We start from the raw sequence: 24,028 nt of genomic DNA, 5'->3' as shown, positions 1-24,028 counted from the left end.
CTTTCATTGTCTTACTAATATTTTGTAAAACTATAACAGCAGTATTAATTTAAATATGAAGGTGATTACAGTTAGAGGCTGGATGACCTTGAGGCTTTCTCCTATGTATGTATTCTTCCACCACTTACCTGTCAGGAATGCTCAGATAGCAACTTGGTTTTCTCTCGTGCACTAAACTTGGGAACTGAACACTGTGTGCCCGAATCATCAATCAATGTAAATGCCGATATGTGCGTTTGTTGCATAAAATCGCCCTGCGCATCTCCAGAAATTGAGCATATGCCGATGAATGCAACAATGTCCAAGTCCTCTTTGAATGCAAATGGCCCTTACTACAGCCAACAACTTCATGAGCGAAACAGGGAGGAGAATGGGCACATGCACGTAGACATTCATAATGGCCTAATAAAAGTATTTTATGGGGGGTGGGGGGGAATATTTTTTTAATGTCTTGTTTAACAGGTGACATTGAGTGGTGTTTTGTACTACTCCTTTTAGTCCTGCTCACCAGGTAACACTTGGTTAGCAGCACTGATGAGTAGTGAGCAGACTGTACCTCCCACCAGGATTTGCAGCCCTTTCCTGGCTAGAGTCCACTGCCTCTGTTTTGCTGTTTGCATAGAGCAAATCAACTCTTAATTATTATTTTTTTCCTTTTCTGCTGTTGGTGTAAATCTTATTTGTGGAAGACCCCTCTTCATGATTTCCTTGAATATGTTCCAATTATCCTGGTGCAATGTGAGAGCTTAGAAGATCTTTCTTGATATTGGTGGGGCCAAATATGTAACTTGTTGATAGACATCCAGGGTGCTCTCTGCACATTGCAATGAATGTCATACCTCATTCATCATGACCTATCTCCTTGTGCCACCTTGCTGCTTGATATCTGTCACTACAGTTTGATTGTCAAAAAGAATTTTGACATGAGCTCTTGAAAATGCACACAAGCTTTGCCACTGACCTTGAGCTGTGTGAGGTACCACAGAGTGCCCCCATATTATTGTGGTGGCATGTGTGGTAATGACAAACCTATCATAGCTTGTAGAAGATCGTCCTACAGTTAGTGGTGTTCTTTTAACAACACTGCAGATATTGCCTTTCTTCTCTTGTTAATAAGATTAACTGAGATCGATATCTGATGGTTCTGTTCCAGCCTGTGAGGAAACTGGTTTGTACATGCATCATATTTATTCTTGCTCAGGATACCCCTTCTCCAGCAGCAGCTAATAAGACATCATAATCCTTGAGATTTAATTTAGCCTTTGCCTTATTTGGTTGTTAAAAAAAAAAAAAAAAAAAATCTCCTTTTTTTCTTTAACCTAATTAGGCATTCACCTGAGACTTTATATTCAGATATAATTGACTCTTATCTCTGTTGATTCAGCCATGCTTTTCTGGCACTTGTAACACTGGCTCTGATTGAAATATGTATATCTGCGTCCATGAGGTCTACTGACGCAAGAAAATGCCCTATTTCCATAACCATTAATATGGATCCGATTGATCCCATTTTGAATTTCCTGATATCAATATACTTGTCAAGGTTCCTTGCATCCAGAATTGTACAGTAACCCCCATTGAGCTTTTCTACAATAAACATCTTTGTGCAAAACCTCTTTTCCTCTGACAGACAGGAACTCTGACACGGACGTTCTGAATTAGCAGTGTTTTCTAGCTGCCCTGCATGGCTGTTCATGCTTGCTGGGTTCCTCGTTGTGTATACTTCTGAAAACTTTCCTTGGTGGATAACTCTGGAGTTCCAATGCGTATCTATTTATATTATTTTTTTTTTTGCATGCCTCCCACATTTTATGTCATCAGAAGAATAAACCTTCCTGCCATCATTGAAAAAAAGGCCAGGAGAGCCCCCTGAACAACTTGGTTTTCTGCTGCCAAAAAACCTGTCTCAAGGTTCCTGCTTGAACCTGTCTGCCATGTCTATATTGTTTTGCTTCCTTGTAATCCTGAGTAAGATGTTCTGCTGGGTCTGTCTTGTGGTAACCAGAAACCAGATCCATCTGACCATTTTTAAAATCGCTGTTAAGTTCCCCTCCACAGAGATACTGCCCTTAAAATGGGAGAGATAGCCATAGCAACAGTTTTGTTTTCTATTGTTTCTTTGGTTACATGCAGTTTCTTTTGAAATACTATTAATCTTTATATCCATACCATCTCTGAAAGAATCTTCTAGTGGAACTGTAATCCTTCTGGACAGTCTGGCTATAGTAGTATCTATTTTTTGAAGGTATACTTGGTTTTCTCTGAAGGAAATGGATATGCATAATTTAATTTCTATTAAATTGGTGTCTGTCAGGGTGCTTTCATTCTTCTGAAACAATATTTGTACTTTGCATGTGCCTATAAAGTAGGCAGCATGGTGGCTTAGTGGTTAGTAGTTCTGCCTCATAGCCCTGGGGTCATGAGTTTGATTCCCGACCATGATTTTATCTGTGTGGAGTTTGTATGTTCTCCCCGTGTTTGCGTGGGTTTCCTCCTACACTCCAAAAACATACTGGTAGGTTAATTGGCTGCTATTAAATTGCCCTTAGTCTCTCTCGGAGGTGTGTGTGTGTGTTAGGGAATTTAGATTGTAAGCACCAATGGGGCAGGGACTGATGTGAATGAGTTCTCTGCACAGCGCTGCGCAATTAGTGGCGCTATATAAATAGATGATTCCTAGACCCCAAGAACAATATCCTATAATGACTATAACTTCATTTAAAAGTTAACAAGATGCCTTCCTCTGAAACCTTTATTTTATACTTGCTCTCCATAGAATAAAACCTGATATTTAAACCCCAATATGTTGAACCTCTTCAGATTCAATATCTTTGGTGCTAACACTATTTTGGTCATTAATAGCTGCAGATCCTTTTCAGTAATGAAAATATGCACAAAAGCAACTTTCATCAATTGAATTAATTATGTATTATGAGGATGCTTTTGTTCATTAAAAATGCAACCAGCACACATTTTTCCTGAATATCCTTCTGGGAAGCTCTTGTTATACCAACTGTATCGACCACAACATTCTGTTTATTTGCTGTATTTTCGGTTAAATCAAACACTATTTTTATAGGATTTTCATTGGAATAAGAGGCTTTAGTAGAGTCTGATGAGGAGGAAGTTAGAAAACATTGTATGTAAAAGATTTACTAGACGTTTGCTCTGAAGTTTACCTTTTAAAATACCAATTTGGGACCATTTTTATCCATTCTTGCAGCACAGCACCTTGATTCAGAACGCTGATCATGCACAGAAGGAGAACAAACTGAAGCTTTGTCCTTTCTCCTGCTTTCCACATTGCAACCAAAAAATGTTTTGTTTTTTTTTCCAGGCTAGAAAACCGTGTCACATGTTGTCACAATGCAATTTCTTAAAGGTGTGGGATCTAATAATGCTGGAGCCCAACGGAGGATTCTTCCCCATCTGATCTCTGCAAGAGGTATTTTACCTCTTCCCCTTGGTTTATACAGAGTGTACATTTTTCAGGGGCTTTGGGACTAGTGAGGCTTCTTCTCCTGGCAGCAGATGTCTTATCAGAAGGTACGCCCCTCTGGACAAAGATGTATCCAACTAAATGGGGATCATGTTGTGGCAGAGATGGGAGGAGGGTGATTAATACATATGACCCTCTAAGTCTCCAACCCACTTCAAATGCCAGCATACTGCTACAGTAACCCTGGAGATTGCTCAGGGGTAACATGGAGTAGTCCTGGGTTAAGTTAGAGACATAAGAGACAGCCATATAGAGTTTTTCCATGGTCATGATGTAGACCAGATGTCAGGGAGTTGGAGTAGGTGCTTAGCTCATTGCTCATCAGCTGCTCACTGGGGTGGGTGTAAGTGTGATTTGTGGCCCTCCAGCATGCAGGCCTCTCCCACTAAGGCACTAAGCTGAGCTGTGCACCATTGCCTTACACCAATAGATACCTCTTTATAGAGTCACTATATTAAAGTAGTTTAACACTTTATTTAAACACTACTAAATTCCCTCCCTTCCCAATAATACTTTGGTGAGGTCCTTACTATTACTATGTAACGCCCCCTCTGGCGTTGTGTGGTGCCCCAAAATCTGAGTACCCTGGGGTGTATCTATATGTTTTTAATTTGTTAATTTGATCTGTTAATTGTTAAAAGTGTTTATAAGGATTTAAAAAAAAAATAATAATATTTTCTTGAGGGAGAAGTGACAGTTGGGAGTGGTTGGTGGTTGCCGGGGGTGACAGGAAGGAGGAGTGTGTGGCATAGCAACAAGTCCACTAACTTTGGTAATAACTGTGAACTCCCAGAAGGCAGTGGGAAGAGGAAAGTTCTAGACCTCTGAGGGAGAGAGATCCCTGTGTCTATATAGACTGAGAGAGAAAAATAGGGACAGAATGAAAATCGGACTAAGTGATATATAAGCAGATTAAAAGTGAAGTAAGTGTAAGAAGAGAAGAAAATAAGAAGTGAGCCAGAGAGAGGTGTGAGTAAAAAGGAAAGTACTGAAAACAAATAAGCAGTATAGAGATCTGTGACATCACACTAAACAGACTGAGCTATGTACTGAGAACACTGTGAGAGGAGAGAAAATAGAGAGGTCTGTGAGTACACACAAAAGAGACCGTGTAATACAAAAGATCATCAGTTTATTTGGCGTGAAAAAGTAATTTATGGGCCCCAACCACGTGCACCACTTCTACTAAATTCCTGTGCACAGTTCAAGGACTGAGTGTAAATATGGTAACGTTACCAAGATAATATTGGTGCACCAAATGTTTTAGTTGAATATTAATGTTAAGTGATTTACCTGAAAATTGATTTATTGTTATTATATGTTAAATGCTATTGTGCTCTATGTTGATCAAATGAATATTTTGTCATTACCATTGAGTTGAAGGGGTCAGTGGCGCGGTGGCTTACCAAAATTATCTTTACCGCATTATTAATAAACCCAAGTTATTTGACCAATCCTTGTCCCTTTCATTGAAGAATTTATCTCCTGACCACCGGATATCCGACCAAAAAAGAACCTGACTCGTGTCTGGAGGACAAGGTAAGGGAAGGAAATCCTACGAGTCCTCGACCACCACAGTTGTTTTTCAGACCTTCCAGTGACTGAATGTTGGATCTTTGCACTAGGAACCACAAGATACACAACGGGAACAGTTGCTTAGCAACAAACGACAGGAATGAGCTTGTGGGGAAAGTGTGACAGCCAGGAGCCCAAGACAGACTGGAGGAGGTCCGTGGCCTGCTCCCATGAGGGGCCAAAGTACATCATATATGAGAGAAATGGTGTTAGGGCTTGACGGCTAACCAAATAAACTTTTAGAGGGATTATAGGTGTTTACCTATACAGAGCCAGATTCAGACCTCATGGGCCCCTAGGCAGGATACTGGTTTGGGTCCCCTCCCTGAAACAATCCATAGCACTATATTTTTGTAGCCTACCATATACCCCTATAGCTAAGTAAAAGCATGTACCGCCACGCAGCCAAAGGAGGTGGGGCCGTGGCTTGCATCTTTGGGGGCGTACCTAACATGTGGAAAGAGCAAGGCCACCCTGCTACAGAAAAAGGCAGCCCTAAATAATTACCGAGCAGTCCCGATTTTTAAGTAGTTGGTTCAAAACAACTTAAGTATTTAAGTCAGGACAGAAATACTTATTAAGTTGTTTGCAAAAATAATACGCATAAATCCAAGGATGTGCCCTTGTCACTTTTGCTCCTCAATCATCACACTATGCCCATTTATTGCCATTTTTGCTGCTTCACAATATCACCACTGTGCCCCTTCATTATGTCACCTCTGTGCCCCTTCATTATCACCTCACCCTATGTGCCTCCGTTTTACTTACCTGTTTTTTTCTCTTTTGTATTCCTCTTTTCTGGTCTTCTTGTCTTCCTTCTTCTCCAGCGTGCAGCTCCTCGGTTAGTCCTCACAGTGGCAGGAAACAGACTAAAAAAACAGTCATGTGATCGCGCGACAGGTCCCCAGCAGTCTCTCCTCCTCATTCAGTGGGAGCAGAGAGGAGGAGAGACTGCCGGGAGTCGCGCATGCGATCACGTGATTGTTTTGTCTTTTAGTCTGTTTCCGGCCGCAGTTTATTTTAGTATGTCGGCGGACAGAGAGGGATGGGGAGCGCCCCTCCGCCTTGCCTACCCCGCTCACTGCCAGTCCTGACTGGGCCCTCTGAAGATCGCTAGGCCCTAGGCAGTTGCCTAGCGGTAAATCCGGCCCTGTACCTATAGCAGCCGCCTTTCCCGTAGAGCTAGTCTAGGTACTCTGCAGGGCCGGATTTACCGCTAGGCAACTGCAGAGTATCTATAGATTATTTACTATAAAATGAAAATGTAGATTTTGCTTTACAGGATTGATATTTTATGGATAATACACAGAGACTGCAGGATTTGGAAGTTATTGAAACAGATGACACAATGGACTCTATTTAACAGGAGGTAGTAAGCGATTTCATTGAGCTTGTGATTTCACTGCTATTTTGATTTCAAGTGCTGTTTGTTTAAAGTGTGGAGTTAGATCCAGTAAGGATTGCTGTGCTGTGTTGAGAGAGTGATATAGTTTTGGGAATTATTCTGTGTGTTTATTGAAGGGTATATGTTTTTCTGTGTCCCTTTTTTTTCTTTTTCTTTTTTTCTCTCTGTTAGAGCTAGTGGGTGTGGTTAATTGCATAAGTGATACAGCTGGGTAGAGCAAGCTCTATTTAACTGGAGGTAGTAAGCGATTTCATTGAGCTTGTGATTTCACTGTTTTGATTTCAAGTGCTGTTTGTTTAAAGTGTGGAGTTAGATCCAGTGAGGGGTTTAATCTGGTAAGTGGCTAGCAAAGGTTAGTACTCAAGTTCACTGTAGGCTATAAGAAGTTAGGTTAGCCAAAATAAGATGAGTGGTAGCAGGCTTGATGATCTCACTCAATGCATATCTTGTCATATGTATGCACACTTGGAGCAAGTGTTCCAAGGTTTATACCTCTGTGAGAAATGTGAGCAATTGGTCTCTTTGGAAGCCCAGGTAACTGATCTAAAGCAGATCATTGCAACATTTAGAGACATTGCCAACCTGGAGAAGAGTTTACAGCTCACCGTTGATGCGTTAGCTGAGCAGAGCAGAGTGGAGCAGAGACAGAGGAGAATTAATAGGTAGGCAGCTGGGTAACAGTTACTAGGGGTAGCAGAGGGAGGAAGAGGCAGGTCAGTTCTGAGCTAAGCAATCGCAGTAGATTTGCCAGATTGGATGAAGATACTGTGGAAGGCAGTTCAGAATTGGTAGAGTTGGATGAGACTGCTTCCTCTAGCAACCAGGGGAATGGTCTCTCCAGCATAGAGGGGACCAAAGTTACTCAGAGACCCATGCAGATTGTGGTGGTAGGGGATTCAATTATTAGGAAGGTAGATAGGGCAATCTGTTACCGGGACCGTGCATGCTGAACAGTGTGTTGTCTCCCGGGTGCTCGGGCTCGGCATATTGCGGATCGGGTGGGCAGATTGTTGGGAGGGGCTGGGAATGACCCAGCGGTTTTGGTGCATGTTGGCACCAATGACCAAGTTAGAGGAAGAAGGGGTGTCCTAAAGAATGATTTCAGGGACATAGGTCGTAAACTTAAGGCAAGGACATCCAAGGTAGTATTTTCGGAAATACTACCTGTGCCACGCGCTAGTCCAGGGAGGCAGCGGGAAATTAGGGAGGTTAATGCGTGGCTAAAAGATTGGTGTAGGAAGGAGGGTTTTGGATTCTTAGAGCACTGGGCTGATTTCTCGGTCAGTTGCCATCTTTATTGTCGTGATGGATTGCACCTGAATGAGGAGGGGGCTGCAGTGCTAGGGGAGATGATGGTTAGAAGGTTGGAGGAGATTTTAAACTAGGCTCCGGGGGGGAGGGGCAAGCAAGTATTTATGGGATAGACATTGAGAGTAGTAAGGAGGAATTTAACAAGAGTCAAGGGGGTGGAGAGGGGGGAAAGGGAAGCATAGCCGATAAGGAGAGGCCCTTTTTAAAGCAAAAAGAAATATCTAAGGGAGGCAATAGACTTAAATGTATGCTTGCAAATGCAAGAAGCCTGACAGGTAAAATGGGGGAGTTAGAGCTAGTAGCAATGAATGAGCAGTATGATATTACTGGTATTACGGAGACCTGGTGGGATGATATACTGGCAGTCAACTTGGAAGGCTATTCTCTCTTCAGGAGGGATAGGGTAAATAAAAGGGGAGGAGGAGTATGTCTTTATATCAAGCCAGAATTAAAACCAAGTATTCAGGAAGTTATATACGAGAATATTGATGATATTATAGAGGCATTGTGGGTGGAAATATCCAGCGGAGGAAAAAGTTCGGAGAAGTTGCTGATAGGGATATGCTATAAACCTATATATACAGGAAAGGAAGGTAATGGGGAAGAGGGAGAGGAGCTCCGCACAAGGTATTCACCTACCTCATAAATCAACCAATTGTATTTTGTATATCTCATGAGGGGGTGCCAAGGTCAAGAATAGACAATGATCTACAAGAAAAGGGAAAGTTATGACCTGATAAGCACTCCAGGTGAAAATATCGTATTTAATACATAAAACTTTATTGATATATATTAAAAACATGAATGAGTGTACAACCAAAATGGTACATGGGCGAAATGTTAAAAAGAATAGTGTTGAAATAGAAAGAACTTAAAATAGAACACCCCGGTTGTAGGGCTGACTAAGTTATACAGTGTCCCAAAGAGTGGAATAACTGTGAGAGTACCCTATGATTTGATAGTGCCTGATTTAGAATTTCTGGCATATTAAGAAATATGTACCCTAGTATGTTAATCACTGCTATTAGCTGGCAGAATATGGTGTATATCCTGTAGATGGTATATTTTATTAGATACCTCTATTAGTGCTGGTTATTAATATATACATGAAATAATGGTGTCACAGTGCTATTTCCCAGATAATGTGTATCACATGAGCACTTTGTTACACCATATTAATGATTGATATAAAGGGTCACAGTTAGACGAAAATTAGATTTAGTAGTGCTTTACAAAATAAACGTATATAGACCTGCCCGATATGTGGCATAATACATAGTACATATACAGCGGTAAACCCTCTCTCTGTATTTTACTCAAAACACATAGCGTCTATTGCATGAAACATCCACCCGCGATACTGCAGACTATGTGGGTGAGTAGAGGGGTAGCGCATACTGGTATTAGCTTGAAGTAATGGTCTCAGCACTCTAATCTAAATTTCAAGGCTGTCGGGACAATTCAAGTCTAGCGGTCAAACACCGCTGTCAGAACCCCTACTTCCGGGTGTGGCGTCCACCCGACGTACCTTTCGCCAAACAGCTTAGTCATGGGAATTACTGGGTTACTCAAGGAGGGTGCGTTTTATACTCTCTACGGCCAATCGGTGTGCTTCCAACTACGGTACTGTTAAGTGATGGATGATCTCTGGAATTAGTTACACAATGCAGGGGCGCTGTTCTAATGTAAGGATAGACCTATGGCACATATGGAGATTGTAATATATAGTGTAATATTGTAATATATATTAAATGGATTTTACAAATCTTGCATAAAGGGGAGTAAATATAGAGGGCATGTTATGTGTTTATTTTATGATTTCAACCCATATAGTACCGTGTCATTGTGTTTCCATTAGACATGTGCTAATATTCTTGTTTATATTTGTTGGTTATGATGCACATTATGTACTTATGTGTTACATGTGCATTGTTATACATTATTAATTTGTTGTGTGTTGAGTTGGATGTTTATTAACATCAAAAGTGACATCTAATTAGATATTTGCTGATATTTAATATTTTATGTTCTATAATTTTGTGCTATATTTTTTATTTATTTTTTTGTGGTTGTTTATTTTTTTGTATATTTTCTTATTTAATTATTAATTTTCTTTTTATTTTTATATATATTAATTTTTGTTTATATATGTATATTTGTATATTTGATATTTTTATTAATATTTGTATTTATATTTATTATTTTTGTTTTTATTTATATATATTTCCATTGGTATATTTTGAATATCTAAACGGTCAAATTACTTGAATTGTAAAAGGTCTTTCTTATATAACAAAATGTGGTCCAAGTGTATCTTATACTTGTCCCTACAGTACATGTTCACCTTCTTTATTTAATTACACTGACCTATTGAATTTTTATACTTACTTATATTCACTTGATGGTACACTTGGACCACATTTTGTTATATAACAAAGACCCTTTTACAATTCAAGTAATTTGACCGTTTAGATATTCAAAAGTTAATTAAAATAGTTTTTGTTTACATCTCTAATGGTAATATTAGAGAAGATAATGAATTAGATTAGCTAAGATCTGGTATGTGCTGCAGGAACAGGCAGATAGAGGAAAATCTAGTGACATAGAAAAAGACTGGTTCTGTTTTTATGTGTTGATATAACAGTATAGGAGAATGATGAAGCAATATAAGAGTTAACTGTAGATATACATTTTAACTAGGGTAACCAAGGGCTTTTACTTGTTTATCATTTGTATTTTGATTGACACATACATATTCATGTGAAACATTATTCTCACACAGAATAAGATACATAAATACTTATTTTAGACATATTGTACTCCCTTTTGCTTGTTACTTTGAAACTAATTATTTTTCAGTAACACACACAAGTTGCTTTGTATGCGGCTGCCATCTACAGCTTTTAGTTTGTATACTGGTTTATGTCATAATAGTGTCATTTATGCACACCCCTAGTTATATATGAATGTTATATATATCTGTGACAGACACTGTACACGCACTCTGTAATCATGCTGGAATAAGAGGACATTATTGCAATAAATCATTTAAACAATACCTGGAAACAGTGATCATTTTTTTATTTATCAGGAGTAGCTAAAGGTAAAGTATTTGGTGCACAAAACAAGAAAAATTTGGAAAGGTGTATGAAAATGTTAATGTGAATAGAGATAACTAGGGCTATACAATTTAAACTACTGAACATTTTGCAACTGTCATATTTAGCCAGGTTTACTCTCCATGAGCTCAGAAAAACATATTATTATTATGAGTTGTAGTTTTATATTATATTTTTCTTCTGAAAATGTGTATCTAAAGCCCCTGGATAGAGGAGCTCTAGCTCTATAATTGTATTTGTACATGATGAATGGGTCAAAAATTTGGCAAAAGTGTAATTTAAAGCTCCATCAAAACTACATTTCTAAAAGTTGATTATTAGCTAGTGATGTGCTGGTATATGGTCCACAAAAAGGATAACAGCATCTTCTTTGTGCTACAAAGTATGTGGCCAGGAGGGAACCATGATACATATATGGTGAACCTGTTTGAATATTTTGTACATATGATTTATTATATTACTCAATTTAAGTTTACCAAGTCACCCTGTGAGGTGGTATTTAATAAATAAATCCAAGATCTGCCCACATGTCCTAACCATAAGCTTGGTTTTTGTATATTTACAGAAGTGAAATTTGCAACCACATAGTTGTGGCAGGGCTACAATGCTGACATATAGTGAAACCCAAACTTATGTGGAAGATGAGTAAGAAAATACGTCCAGCCTTGTTGGATAGACAGGACAAATACAAAAAAGATGAGTATGGGATTCTCATTCTACCCTTTGTGCATAAAATGACCACAAATTTATAATGCAACATTGGAGCATGGTTGGCAACTACCATCCAGTGGGGATACATATATCCATGTACTAATAAGGTAGTCCACTACCAGAAAAGTGTGAAACTGCAATGAAGCAAGAACTGATACCAGTCTGTACAAAGTCTAAGGCCAGCATTAGTATATTGTATGCTGGGAGCACATAAATATGAAGCATTTTTTCAAAACCAGAAGGAAAGTGGGAGGGACATTCGTTGTGAGGGGCGTGGTTGGTCCGGAGTAGAAACGGGACACCCTCTATCACCTTCTCTCCTTTGCAATCTATGGTGCTTGTTGGACGGTAATTCACAATTATGGCAGAACTTACGCTGTACCTGGATCTGCTCTCCCAGCCCTGCCGTTCTGTGTACATCTTCGCAAAGGCAAACAATATCCCGTTCAACAACAAAGCGGTGCATCTTTTCAAAGGTCAGTCGGGTGTTCTATGGGAGATGGGCTAGCTGACGGGACTTTGGCGTGTTCTTGTTGAATGCATATCTTCGAGTGTATTATTTAATGCCAATAGAAATGCTGTATACCCCAGATAGGCAACGTGAGGGGCTCCAACTGCTGTTGCAATAAAAGTTATTGCATGAAACTGTTGGGGTGTGCTGGAACTTGTAGTTCTACAGCAGCGGAGGAGCCACAGCTTGTCAAGATTGTACACATGGGACAGCTGATGAGTGCTCATCCTATGCATCTTGGATCCCACAATATGGTGAGGATGTGATGTTATGCAACTCTAACCCACGACTACATTAATCTCTAGTCGATGGTAAAGCTTTGGAACCTTATGTACATGTGACCTGTCACTCCATATTTTGCAATATGTGTTATGCATGTTATAACTGGGGCAGAGGTTGAGCTCAAACATTTCAGAGAAAATGTCTGAGACCAGACCAGTTAGTTTAGAGTCCACTCCTGAGTAAATAAATGCTTTATCTAATACCTTGTTTTCAGCAAAGTGTTACAATTGTGAATGCTAGCTGAACCAGAACCCATTGGGGGTTCTGTTCCTAAGCCACAGGGGTAAATGTATAAAGCTGAGAGTTTTCTGGCGGGTTTGAAAACCAATCAGATTTTAGCTATCATTTGTTTAGTACATTCTAGAAAATAATAGCTAGAATTTGATTGGTTGCTATAGGCAACATCTCGACTTTTCAAACCTGCCGGAAAACTCTCAGCTTGATACATTTACCCCCTGCTGTAATTTAAGTGATTGTTAGCAGGGCTGCCATCAGAAATGGTGGGGCCCAGTACTAATTAATCTGGCAGGCCCCCCCTCCCCATACATGTGAACCCCTCCCTCTTCACCATACATGTGCACCCCTCCCTCTTCACCATACATGCGCCCCCTATCCCTCTTCACAGTACATTCCCCCTAATCCCTCATCACAGTAAATGTTTCCCTCTCCCCCGCAATCACAGTAAATGTCCCCATTCCCTCCCAATCACAGTAAATGCCCCCCTCACTCCCCCAATCACAGTAAATGCCCCCCTCCCTCCCCCAGTCACAGTAAATGTCCCCCCCAATCACAGTTAATGCCCCCCAATCAGTTAATGTCCGTCCCCCCAATCACAGTTAACGTCCTCCATATAGTCCCATTCTCCCCTACCCCAGTGGTTAATGTCGTCCTCCCCCCCCCCCCCCCCCCCCCTGCCAGAGTTATTGTCCCCTCTTCTATCTGCCCCTCTCCCATAAAATGAATACCTAACTGACTTACATTCTTCTCTGCGATGCTGCAGGTCCCGGTCACTGATACACTGGGAGCACGGCACGCAGTGATGACGTCACCGCGCCATGCTGCCAGCCTATCAGAGCTTGGGAGACGGAGCTGCAGCACAGTCAGTCAGATTGAGGGGCCCGGACAGTCCAGGGAGCCCGGACAGCCAAAGAGGTCTGTCAGGGCCCTTCAGAGCAGTACTGGCCGTACCCCCCTGATGGATGCCCTGATTGTTAGTATGTGCTTTTTCTGCTACTGCTTTTTAACCAGGCTTGGGCAAACTCTGTGTCTCTATCTGTTGTGGAGCTAAAGGAACATCGGGATTAGGTAAAAGCCAGAACTGCCGGGACGAGTCAGCTTATTAGAGTGCCCACTGCTGCTTGGTGTCTTGAATGAAGCTTGTTGTGTTTTCTCTGCCTTAATAGTTCATTCTGCTCTGCTACACAGATAAGTTCCCTGCAATACGTTTAACAATTCTTACAATAATATATATATTATATATATTTTAGCGATATATTTTGGTTATCCGTTCCACTTGCCTGAATGTACGTTCAGAGTGCATTACCCATCCTTTCCAGCTGCTGGAATGGAGCTCCGAGGATCTTAACCATCCATTCAGGCTGCCAGATTTGGGCTCTCAGTATCTTAGAGCCCCATTCAGGTACTTGGAATAATTGTCTGAGTACATTTTTTATCCATTCCGGCAGTCGCAATGGGGCTCAGAGTACCTAAGTCATTCATTCCGGCTACCAGAATGGATGTCTCAATATCTTAGCCAACCATTCCAGGTGCCGGAATAGATCACTGAGTATTTAAGCAATCCATTTTGGTTGTCGGAAAAAGGGTTTGTTTATATTAATCATCCATTCCGGGTGCTGGAATGGACTCTCTTAATGTACTCAGACCTCCATTCCGGCAGCTGGAAAGGATGGGTAATGTACTAGCAGACCCATTCCGGCACCCGGAATGGATGGATAAGGTCCTTGTAGCTCCATTACAACAGCCGGAATGGATGGGTAATGCACTCAGCGCTCCATTCCGACATACATTCAGGCAGGTAGAATGGATAACTAGAATAGCTATGATGGATAATCACACACACACTATAATATATGCAGTATAATATGTGGAATTGTTCTTCCACATATTACAGAGGATATATCTGTGCAACAGAACAGAATGCACTATATAGGTAGAGGAAACACGGCAAGCTTCATTCAAGACACTAAGCAGCAGTGTGCGCTACAGGGAGCCAAATTATTACGGCAATTTCGGTTTTCACCCACACCCAGCAACAACCATTACTCTTAAACATTAGTTATTGTTGCAGTATGAACCTAAGATACTTCCACAACAGTGATCATAATTTAAAATGTATTTGTTGTTTTATTCCTGCGTACTGGCTTCCTGTTGCCTTTGTTTATATGCAGAGAATGCTATTGTGAATCTTACAATTATTTATTTGTATTCTGTCTGCAGGAGACCATATGTCTGAAGAATATCGCAAGGTGAATCCACTATGTAAGGTGCCAGCTCTCAAGGATGGAGACTTCAGAATGGCTGAGAGGTGAAAACTATAATACTCCTCCCTGGGGCTGGACACTGGCTGGGATTTCAGGGCAAGCGATTTGTGCAGGGATTCAATTAGTAGTTTATTGGCTACCTTTATGATTCAAATCTAAATAAATTGGATAATTCGTGTTTGACTAAATAGCTTTTCATTAATTGCATAAGAAAAGAGTGCTAATAACAATGGGTATATGTGTGCACAGGTACACTTAAAAATATATTAAAAGCAGCTAAGGATCTACAGGTGATCCTAACCTTCAAAACACATTAACAACAACAGGAGTTGATCCAGCGGTAGTGGGTATATTAAAAGGAGTGAAGGGGTTGGAGTTGTAGAGTGTAGTGGTGAAAATATACCTCTATCTAGGTAGATTTAAGAGATTGAAGCTGGTGTCTCCAGTATTTAGAGACCGGTCTCAATCTCTTAATTCCAACTAGATATTTTAATATTAGGGCTGTGCGATAGGGGCGACCGCCCAGGGCGCAACGCTGAAGGGGGGCGCATTTAGGAATGTTTTAGGTTCATTTGGTTAAAATTGAAGGCTAGGGGGGCGGCATTTGTCTTTCTCGCCCCAGGCGCTAGAATTCTAAGTTACGGCTCTGCGCTGGATCAACCCTTGTTCTTAAAGAAAAGAGTACTACCTTGTGTGATAGTATGTCCAGTGCATAAGCTCATTTGCCCCCCTTGCCTAAAAAAACCATCTTCTGTTATTGATGTAAACTCACTTTGTTAGGCACTGCCTTTTTCTGAATTACATCTGTTGGGGACGGTCAGTGATTACTCATGTGAGATTACACATAAACATGGGGCAATTGAAAGGCATCATAATTGCTTTTAAAGCACATCACATTGGAAACAGGTGCAAAATGAGTGACCACAGTTAGGTGATTAATTGATTAATGTTGTGCAAGTAAAAATTCACTTTATTTGATCCATTATTACTAAAACTGGATGGACTTTAGCCTTTAAATATTGTACAGAACAACCATGCTTTAGAATGTATTTTGTGACTATTACTGATTAAGATCACCTTTGGACATATAATACAGTAGCTAAGGCCTTGCGTATGCAGGGGACTATATATGGCTGACCCTGTGAAGATTATACCCTATCAGTTACCAGTTGGATGTATTCTGGTAGAGTGTAGCTACTCAATGGGGGGAATTCAACTATATGCGAAGTCCCGTCGAAGCCTCGCGTTATTTAGATTATTGCTGATTTTTATTTATTTATTTTTTTCTTATTAGAATCCGTTGGATGTTAGGGTAGGAGATTATCACTGATTTTTTTTCTTTCACACAAAAAATCAGCAATGTTTTACTTTTCATAATACCTAAAAGTGTGTGCAGGTTCCAGTGGGATTTTGCATGTGGTTGAATTCCCCCAATGAGTCTAAATAGGATATGAATCTTAATTACAAAATGTTTAAGTGTATCTAACTGCACAAACATGAATTTCTGATTTAATTGTGTTTCCTTGTCTTCCTTATCTTTTACCAGCACTGCAATGCTGCTTTATATGGCCAACAAGTATAAGACCCCTGATCACTGGTACCCATCTGACTATCAGAAGCGCGCCCTTGTTGATGAATATTTTGCTTGGCAACTTACAAACACACGTCCACATGGTTCAAAACTATTTTGGGTTAAGGTAAGAATGTATTTATTGTTCTGTAGCTTTTTGTTTTCAGCCTGACTGTATGTATGCACAGAGAATACAGACACTGATAATGCTGAAAGAAGCCTCAGTAAAGCTGGGTACACACTACACTGTTTTCATCCAATAATCGGCTCAAACAGCCAACATACGACCACTCGTTCAAAAGTCGGGTCAGTGTGTGCAGTGACACGATGGTCAAAAGTCTGCCCAAATGGACGATTATCGCCTCATTTGGTTGGTCGTACCGTTTAATATTTTCGTTCCAATCTCGTTTCCTCTGTGTAGTGTGTATAAACTTCCGACCGATCCACAACAGTGAGTTGGAAATTACAGTCATTGCTCACGACAACATAGCTGTAAAAAGTCGCTAACGGGACAGCTGCTCTTTCCTTTATCGTCCTACACAAGGCTAGTGTGTATGCAGTCCATGGACCGAGCGATCGGATCATCGATCGCATGTAAAATCGCTCGGCATAAAAAGTTGGCCGAAATTTCTGTAGTGTGTACCCAGCTTAAGCCTCTTGCTATGTGCAGCATTACTAGGCTTTTAGGGTATACAATCTGAGGCATTTATTTTATAACAGCCAGATCATGTTTAATGGCCCACTAATACATAGAATACAATCTGTAAGCATTACACAAGTAGCACAATTTCCTTTTTAAGTGGATTTACCTTTAACAGACAAAAAAAGTGTAATAATTAATAAACTTGGAATTTCTAGTATCTTGATATCCATCACAAAGAGTAATATGGGAGTATATACCTCTGCCCAGAGATATAGAAATGAATATTGTATTTAACAAACAGTTAACAGACATATTGAGGGCTCTTAATTACTGGGGCAAAACCCTGTTATTTAATAATCATATTGCAATGATGACAGATTAGGCTTTTAGTAAATTAATAGTTTGCTTAAACAAAAGCCTAACAATGCAGAAAAAGGTTTCTGCATGGGTTCGGGCTTCATAATTGGTCCCCATTGTGCCGTTGCACAGCCAGCCACAGAGCAGTGGTCATTCTCTTCTCTTTACATCTCCAGGTATGTCCATGCTCTGCTATTCTGAACTACATTAATCTGTGTATCTCATCCCTGCAACTGTGTGTTTAAAAAGTATGTTATAGGATTTGTTATCTGTTCAAACTTAGGTTGGCCCAGTCTTTTATTGATGCCTAATTTATGATAGGTATCTGGCCTCCTCTAGCCTATTTGACAAATGTTTTTCTTTTCCTTTGATTATCTGACCATTTAGCACAGCTGTAGTGTATTCCTAAATGAGCCTGACTACATATTAGCTTCAGTCTATGGGGCGACGTATGTGTGTTTTCTACACTAAGTGGGTTTTCTCACAAAGTGTATGAAAATGCACAGTTAGACAACACAGTTGGGCAAACATTGGACTACATTTGATTACTTCCAGGAATAAGCTACATCTGCCACAGTCTATTTCTGCAGTACTTGTCTATCTACATGGAACACTGCAAATAGGTAATTCTTTAAAATCCCCTAACTCTTTTTGCTTTTACTCTCTTATCACAATGTTTAACAAATTGCTTTTCTTGGTCTCTTTTCATGGCATTATCTTTAGGACTGTATCATCTTCACCCCTCCACCAACACAAACATTTGCCCATGTTGCATCTTCATTACTCCACTCACCTCTAGTTAACACCCATGAACTGTTGTCCTATTTATTATCTCTAACAAGTACAGTCTCCACCTGTTGACAGAAAATAAAAGGTCACACTTCTTACAATCCACTTACCTATCTTTCTCTCACTCTGCTTCTATTAGCCGGTGATATATCACCTAATCCAGGTCCCCCACACTCCTCACACACACATACATCAGAGTACTACTGTTATATAGCAAACCTCAAACACATCACCTGTCTCCCCTCTCTTCCTAAGTCCATTAAATGTGCCCTTTGGAATGCACACTCTGTTTGTAACAAACTTACCTCCATACATGATCTCTTCCTCTCAAAAAAACCTCAACCTTCTGGCAATAACAGAAACACATTTCACATGGTGGCCTCCATCTCACCCACACCCCCAGACCTGAAGACAGACTAGGAGGTGGGTTTGGACTACTTCTCTCCCCACAGTGCACGATCACAGTTCTACCAAATGTCCCATCACTCACATTTACATCTTTTGAAGTACATGCTATTCGCATTTTTAATCCATTATCTCTACGTGTTGCGGTGATCTATCGTCCCCCTGGAGCACACCAACAATTTATTGAGGATTTCTCTGCATGGCTCCCACACTTATCTTCAGACATGCCCACCCTCATCCTGGGTGATTTCAACATCCCCATTGATAACCCACCTACCAAAGCTGCTTCCAAACTACTCTCTCTAACCTCCTCACTTGACCTCTCCTTGTGGATTGACTCATATACTCATCAGGATGGCCATTGCCATGATCTTGTTTTCTCTAGACTATGCTCAGTTTCTAATTTCCTTCACACACCCTTCCCCCTCTCAGTTCATCACCTTATCAGCTACACGCTAACCCCCACTGCTCTAACCTCTCTACTGTTTAACTCTACCAAGCCTCCTCATACCCGCAGAAATCTGAATTCTATTAATCTTCAACAATTTTTCACCTCTCTCCAACAGCTTCTCTCCCCTATCTCTACATTCTCCTCCCCTGAGATGGCAGTAACTCATTTTCACCAAACCTTAGCAACGGCCCTTGATCAAGTGGCTCCAGCGACACTACATATACTACATGTCGACTTCGATGTCAGCCGTGGCACACTACAGCAACACAAAATCTTCAAAAACTTTTCCGTGAAGCAGAACGTCACTGGTGAAAATCATGCACCTCTAATGACTTCTTCACATATACTTCTATCTACCGCACCTATCAAAATGCTCTGGACACCGCAAAACAAACATACTTCCAATCTCTTATCTATGCTCAGGCTTCTAACCCCAAACGCCTTTTTAACACATTTAAATCTCTTCTCAATCCTCCCACCCCGAACCCTCCGTCTACTATCAGTGCTCAGGATCTTGCTTTCTACTTCAAGGACAAGATTGATAAGATCAGACTAGAAATGGTTCCTCTTCCTCGACAAGCAATCAGATCAATTCCTTCCCACTACCCTCTGACACCCACTCTTCATTTGATCCCACATATGAAGAGGAAATTTCTACTCTCTTCTTATCTTCCTACTCTACCTCCTGTCCTCTTGATCCTATTCCCTTGCAAATTGGTAGATCCCTGTTTTCCTGTGCTCATTTCACCTCTAACTAAAAGCTGTAATCTCTCGTTCTCTACTGGCATCTTTCCATCACTAAACAAGCATGCAGTGATTACTCCTATTCTAAAAAAACAATATTCTGACCCAAACTCTCTCTCAAATTACCGCCCCATCTCTCAGCTCCTGTGCCCCTCCAAGTTGGATCTCTTCAGATTGGCTTTCGTTCTCAACACTACACAGAGACTGCTCTGATTGAAGTTGTCAATGATCTGATCACTGCTAAAACTAAACGCCATTACTCTCTCCTAATTCTCCTGGATCTCTCGGCTGCATTTGATACCGTTGACCACTCTCTTCTCATGAAAATCGGCAGTTTCTGGTTCATTGCTGAATGGATGGACTGTTATTAAGCGATACATTTGTATCGCGAGAAGCAGTATATTCTGGGTTTTTTGTGAATGCCCCTAGCTGTCTCTATCTGGAGCATATATAGGTAAACCCTATAGGGTATTCTGGTTGACCACATGTTCCCAGCTTATCATTTTATGTTGTGATAAGTCTGTCCTCACAATACCAGCCTTTTTCATCAAATATGTTGTGGCTTCATGAAAATAAGCAGTTTCTGATTCATTGCTGAATGGATCAACTGTTATTAAGCGATACATTCGTATCGCGAGAAGCGGTATATTGTGGGTTTTCAATTCATTCATTCTAAAAAGTACTTGGTCTTGTTCTGGCTTTGAAACGACACATCAGAGATCAGATGTGTAAGATGACCACGTAGCTGTCAATCCAAATGTCTAATAATCATTACTGAATAAATGTTTCTGCTCCAGAAGATTATGCTCTTAGCATACTAGCCTTCCAGATGGTGCTTTCTGTTATTCTACCATCTTTGCCTCTAGGACATTCCCAAAATATCCTATACAGAGGATCTTTCTCCATCGGTGCAACCCAGTGCATATTGTGATTGATATACAGGTAGTGGACGAAAACAGGAAATACTTGTATAAAGTTTACTTATTATGCTGAAGGGTCGCTATGTATGGTCTGTGCACTGGCATTGAGTCTGCAATTGTGCAGCATCCGTTTTGCACCATTTTCCACAGGACTAACTCGAGTAATATCTTGCTGATGCTTGGGAAGCAATGCTTCCTGATATTCTATAAATGCTCAGTTTGGGTTTCCTCACTGTGATGTCCATAAAAAAAAACAGTCAAGGGACCAAATGTGCTCGGTATGGGTGCATTGCCTCATGGTGGACCGACCCGGCCCCTCATGTACAAAAAAATAAATGCTACAGCGTTGGGTGAAAATTAACCTGTTTCATTAAGTAGTAGTTTAACATTGACCCTGCCTCCTAAGGGAATGATTGTACCCAACTGATGGCCGACAATATCTCATAATCACCAGAATCCTCCACTGTTGAAAACCAGCACCAATGGCGGTAGAGTTCTTTATGTTGGCACCACACATGCATTCATCTATTTATTGAGAACATGGCAAAGGATGATTATTCTAATTATATTGCCCTCTTCTGTTGCTCATGATTTCATTTCCAGTGTTATTGGCACCACTGAACTTGCAGATGTGCACTGCTAGGTGTGATGAGCAGTTTAATCTGGTTGCAGTGCATATATTCTGTTCTGTGGAGCTGCTCATGCCATAGGTTGAAATTTCCATGCCAAATTAGGTCATTGATATCACAACTGTGAAGTAGGTGCTTCCTCGCTCCCTTGCCTTTTGCTCATGCTACTGCCTTCTTCTGGCAGAAGTCAGCTCTTGGGTCTATTACACATTGCCATATCAATGCACCACTGATGCCTTGGTATTGAGCACCTTCAAAATGTTGTGTGGACTTGCAACAAATTAGGTGACCTTAATCCCTTTAGTGTAGGCATATGGCTGGTCCCTGCATCGAGTGCTCCTGCGTTACAAAGGGAGCATTCACCAAAGCCTTAGAGTACTATACTGGAAGATCAAGTGTAACTACTGTATTTTCTAATCCCCCTACCAAATAGGTCCCAGGGAAAGGGTAACTGAGTGTGAGTGGGAATCCTCAATTACAGTACTTTTATACCTTTTTGATGTGGCTTCCACTATTTTTTTATTATTTTTTTATAGCTGATTGAAAAAGGTGGGCCTACATGAACTGTAAAAAGTGAGACTTGTGGAGTTTTTTTTATTATTGTATGTATTGAACACAGAAAAACAACCAAACAAGAGTATTTCAATATGTCAATTTGTAGTCCATTTAACTTTATAGTTGTGTGTGTGTGTGTGTGTGTGTGTGTGTGTGTGTGTGTGTGTGTGTATATAAATCTTTCTCCTTCCCCCAGGTAATGACACCATTTGTTCTTGGTCATGAAGCCACATCTGAAAAGCTGGATCCTGTGCTGGCAGAGTTCAATAGTACCTTGAAGACTTTCGAAGAATATTTTTTACAGAACAAACCCTTTCTGGCTGGTGACCAGATCTCCCTGGCTGACTTGGTGGCTATTGTGGAGATTATGCAGGTGAGAGACTAACTCCTTGATGATGATTTTATCGATATCTATAGTGTGTATTATAAACCCTATAGCATCCATGCTCCGCATGCAGATAATAGTGATGATGGCTAAGTAGCAATTTTTTTTATAATTAATTGGGGTAATTTTGTCACTGTATCTGGATCTCTATATATTCTACCTCTCTTCACAGCCTCTTGCTGGTGGAATTGATGTGTTTGAAGACAAACCAAAGTTGACAGCTTGGAAGCACAGAGTGGAGGAGGCTGTTGGGGTGGAGCTCTTTAAAGAAGCACATGAGGCCATACTGCATAGCAAGGATATGCAAAGTCCTCCTCTCCCCCCAGAACTGAAGGAGCGATTTAAAGCCAGGCTACTCCAGTTAACTTTCTGATGAAGTTAGTCTGAAGCATGAGGTTACTAGTTTGCAATGAAACTGCCTCCTCTTCATATGGTAGCATATACAACAAGTATCCATCATTAGTGTATCTCAATGTGTTCTAATGCATTAAAGTAGTAACAAACCTTCTCAAATAAACCTATTTTGGCCCTCAAACTTTCATTGTCTTACTAATATTTTGTAAAACTATAACAGCAGTATTATTTTAAATATGAAGGTGATTACAGTTAGAGGCTGGATGACCTTGAGGCTTTCTCCTATGTATGTATTCTTCCACCACTTACCTGTCAGGAATGCTCAGATAGCAACTTTGTTTTCTCTCGTGCAATAAACTTGGGAACTGAACACTGTGGGCCCGAATCATCAGTCAGTGTAAATGCTGATATGTGCGTGTGTTGCATAAAATCGCCCTGCGCATATCCACTGGCTTAGTGGTTAGTATTTCTGCCTCACAGCACTGGGGTCAGGAGTTAGATTCCCAACCATGGTCTTATCTGTGTGGAGTTTGTATGTTCTCCCTGTGTTTGCGTGGGTTTCCTCCAGGTGCTCTGGTTTCCTTCTACACTCCAAAAAGATACAGGTAGGTTAAGAATTGCTATTGCCTTCTTTTTGTCCTTCCTTATCTTCTATTAGTAGTCTGGGTGTCAAAGGTTTCGGAGGAAAAACAGATCCTAGCCTGAATTGCCACTTTATTGAGAGTCCACTGCCTCTGTTTTACTGTTTGCATAAAGCAAATAAAAACACTTTATTTTTATCCTTTTCTGCTGTTGGTGTAAATCTATTTGTTGAAGACCCCTTGTTCATTATTTCCTTGAATATGTGATTCTTCCCATTATCCTGGTGCAGTGTGAGAGCTTAGAAGATCTTTCTTGATATTGTTGAGGACAGATATGTAACTTGTTGATGGACATCCAGGGTGCTCTCTGCACATTGCAATGAATGTCATATCTCATTGATATTTGTCACTACAGTTTGATTGTCAAAGATTTTTGACATGAGCTCTTGAAAATGCACACAAGCTTTGCCACTGACCTTAAGCTGTGTAAGGTACCATAGAGTGCCCCCATATTATTGCGGTGGGATTTGTGACATTGACAAACCTATCCTAGCTTGTAGAAGATCGTCCTACAGTTAGTGGTGTTCTTTTAACAACACTGCAGATATTGCCTTTCTTCTCTTATTAATAAGATTAACAGAGATAGATCTTCGATGGTTCTGTTCCAGCCTGTGAGGAAACTGGTTTGTACATGCATCATATTTATTCTTGCTCAGGTTACCACTTCTCCA

The 24,028-nt window shown here is 40.5% G+C and overlaps 1 protein-coding gene across 1 annotated transcript; it reads left to right on the top strand.

The window, feature by feature from the left end:
• Positions 1 to 11,928: 11,928 nt before the first annotated feature.
• Positions 11,929 to 22,897, top strand: LOC142160736 (glutathione S-transferase theta-1-like). Its single transcript, XM_075215691.1, has 5 exons — positions 11,929 to 12,096; positions 14,871 to 14,958; positions 16,461 to 16,611; positions 22,174 to 22,350; positions 22,535 to 22,897. Exons 1-5 carry the CDS (start codon positions 11,982 to 11,984, stop codon positions 22,733 to 22,735), a joined length of 732 nt encoding a protein of 243 aa, XP_075071792.1. The 5' UTR covers positions 11,929 to 11,981; the 3' UTR covers positions 22,736 to 22,897.
• Positions 22,898 to 24,028: the final 1,131 nt, after the last annotated feature.

Source organism: Mixophyes fleayi, chromosome 1 (assembly GCF_038048845.1).
Source record: "Mixophyes fleayi isolate aMixFle1 chromosome 1, aMixFle1.hap1, whole genome shotgun sequence".
NCBI classification, from domain to species: Eukaryota; Metazoa; Chordata; class Amphibia; order Anura; family Limnodynastidae; genus Mixophyes; species Mixophyes fleayi.
The sequence above is the reverse complement of the archived record's forward strand: the minus strand, read 5'-3'. Positions and strand labels throughout refer to the sequence as shown.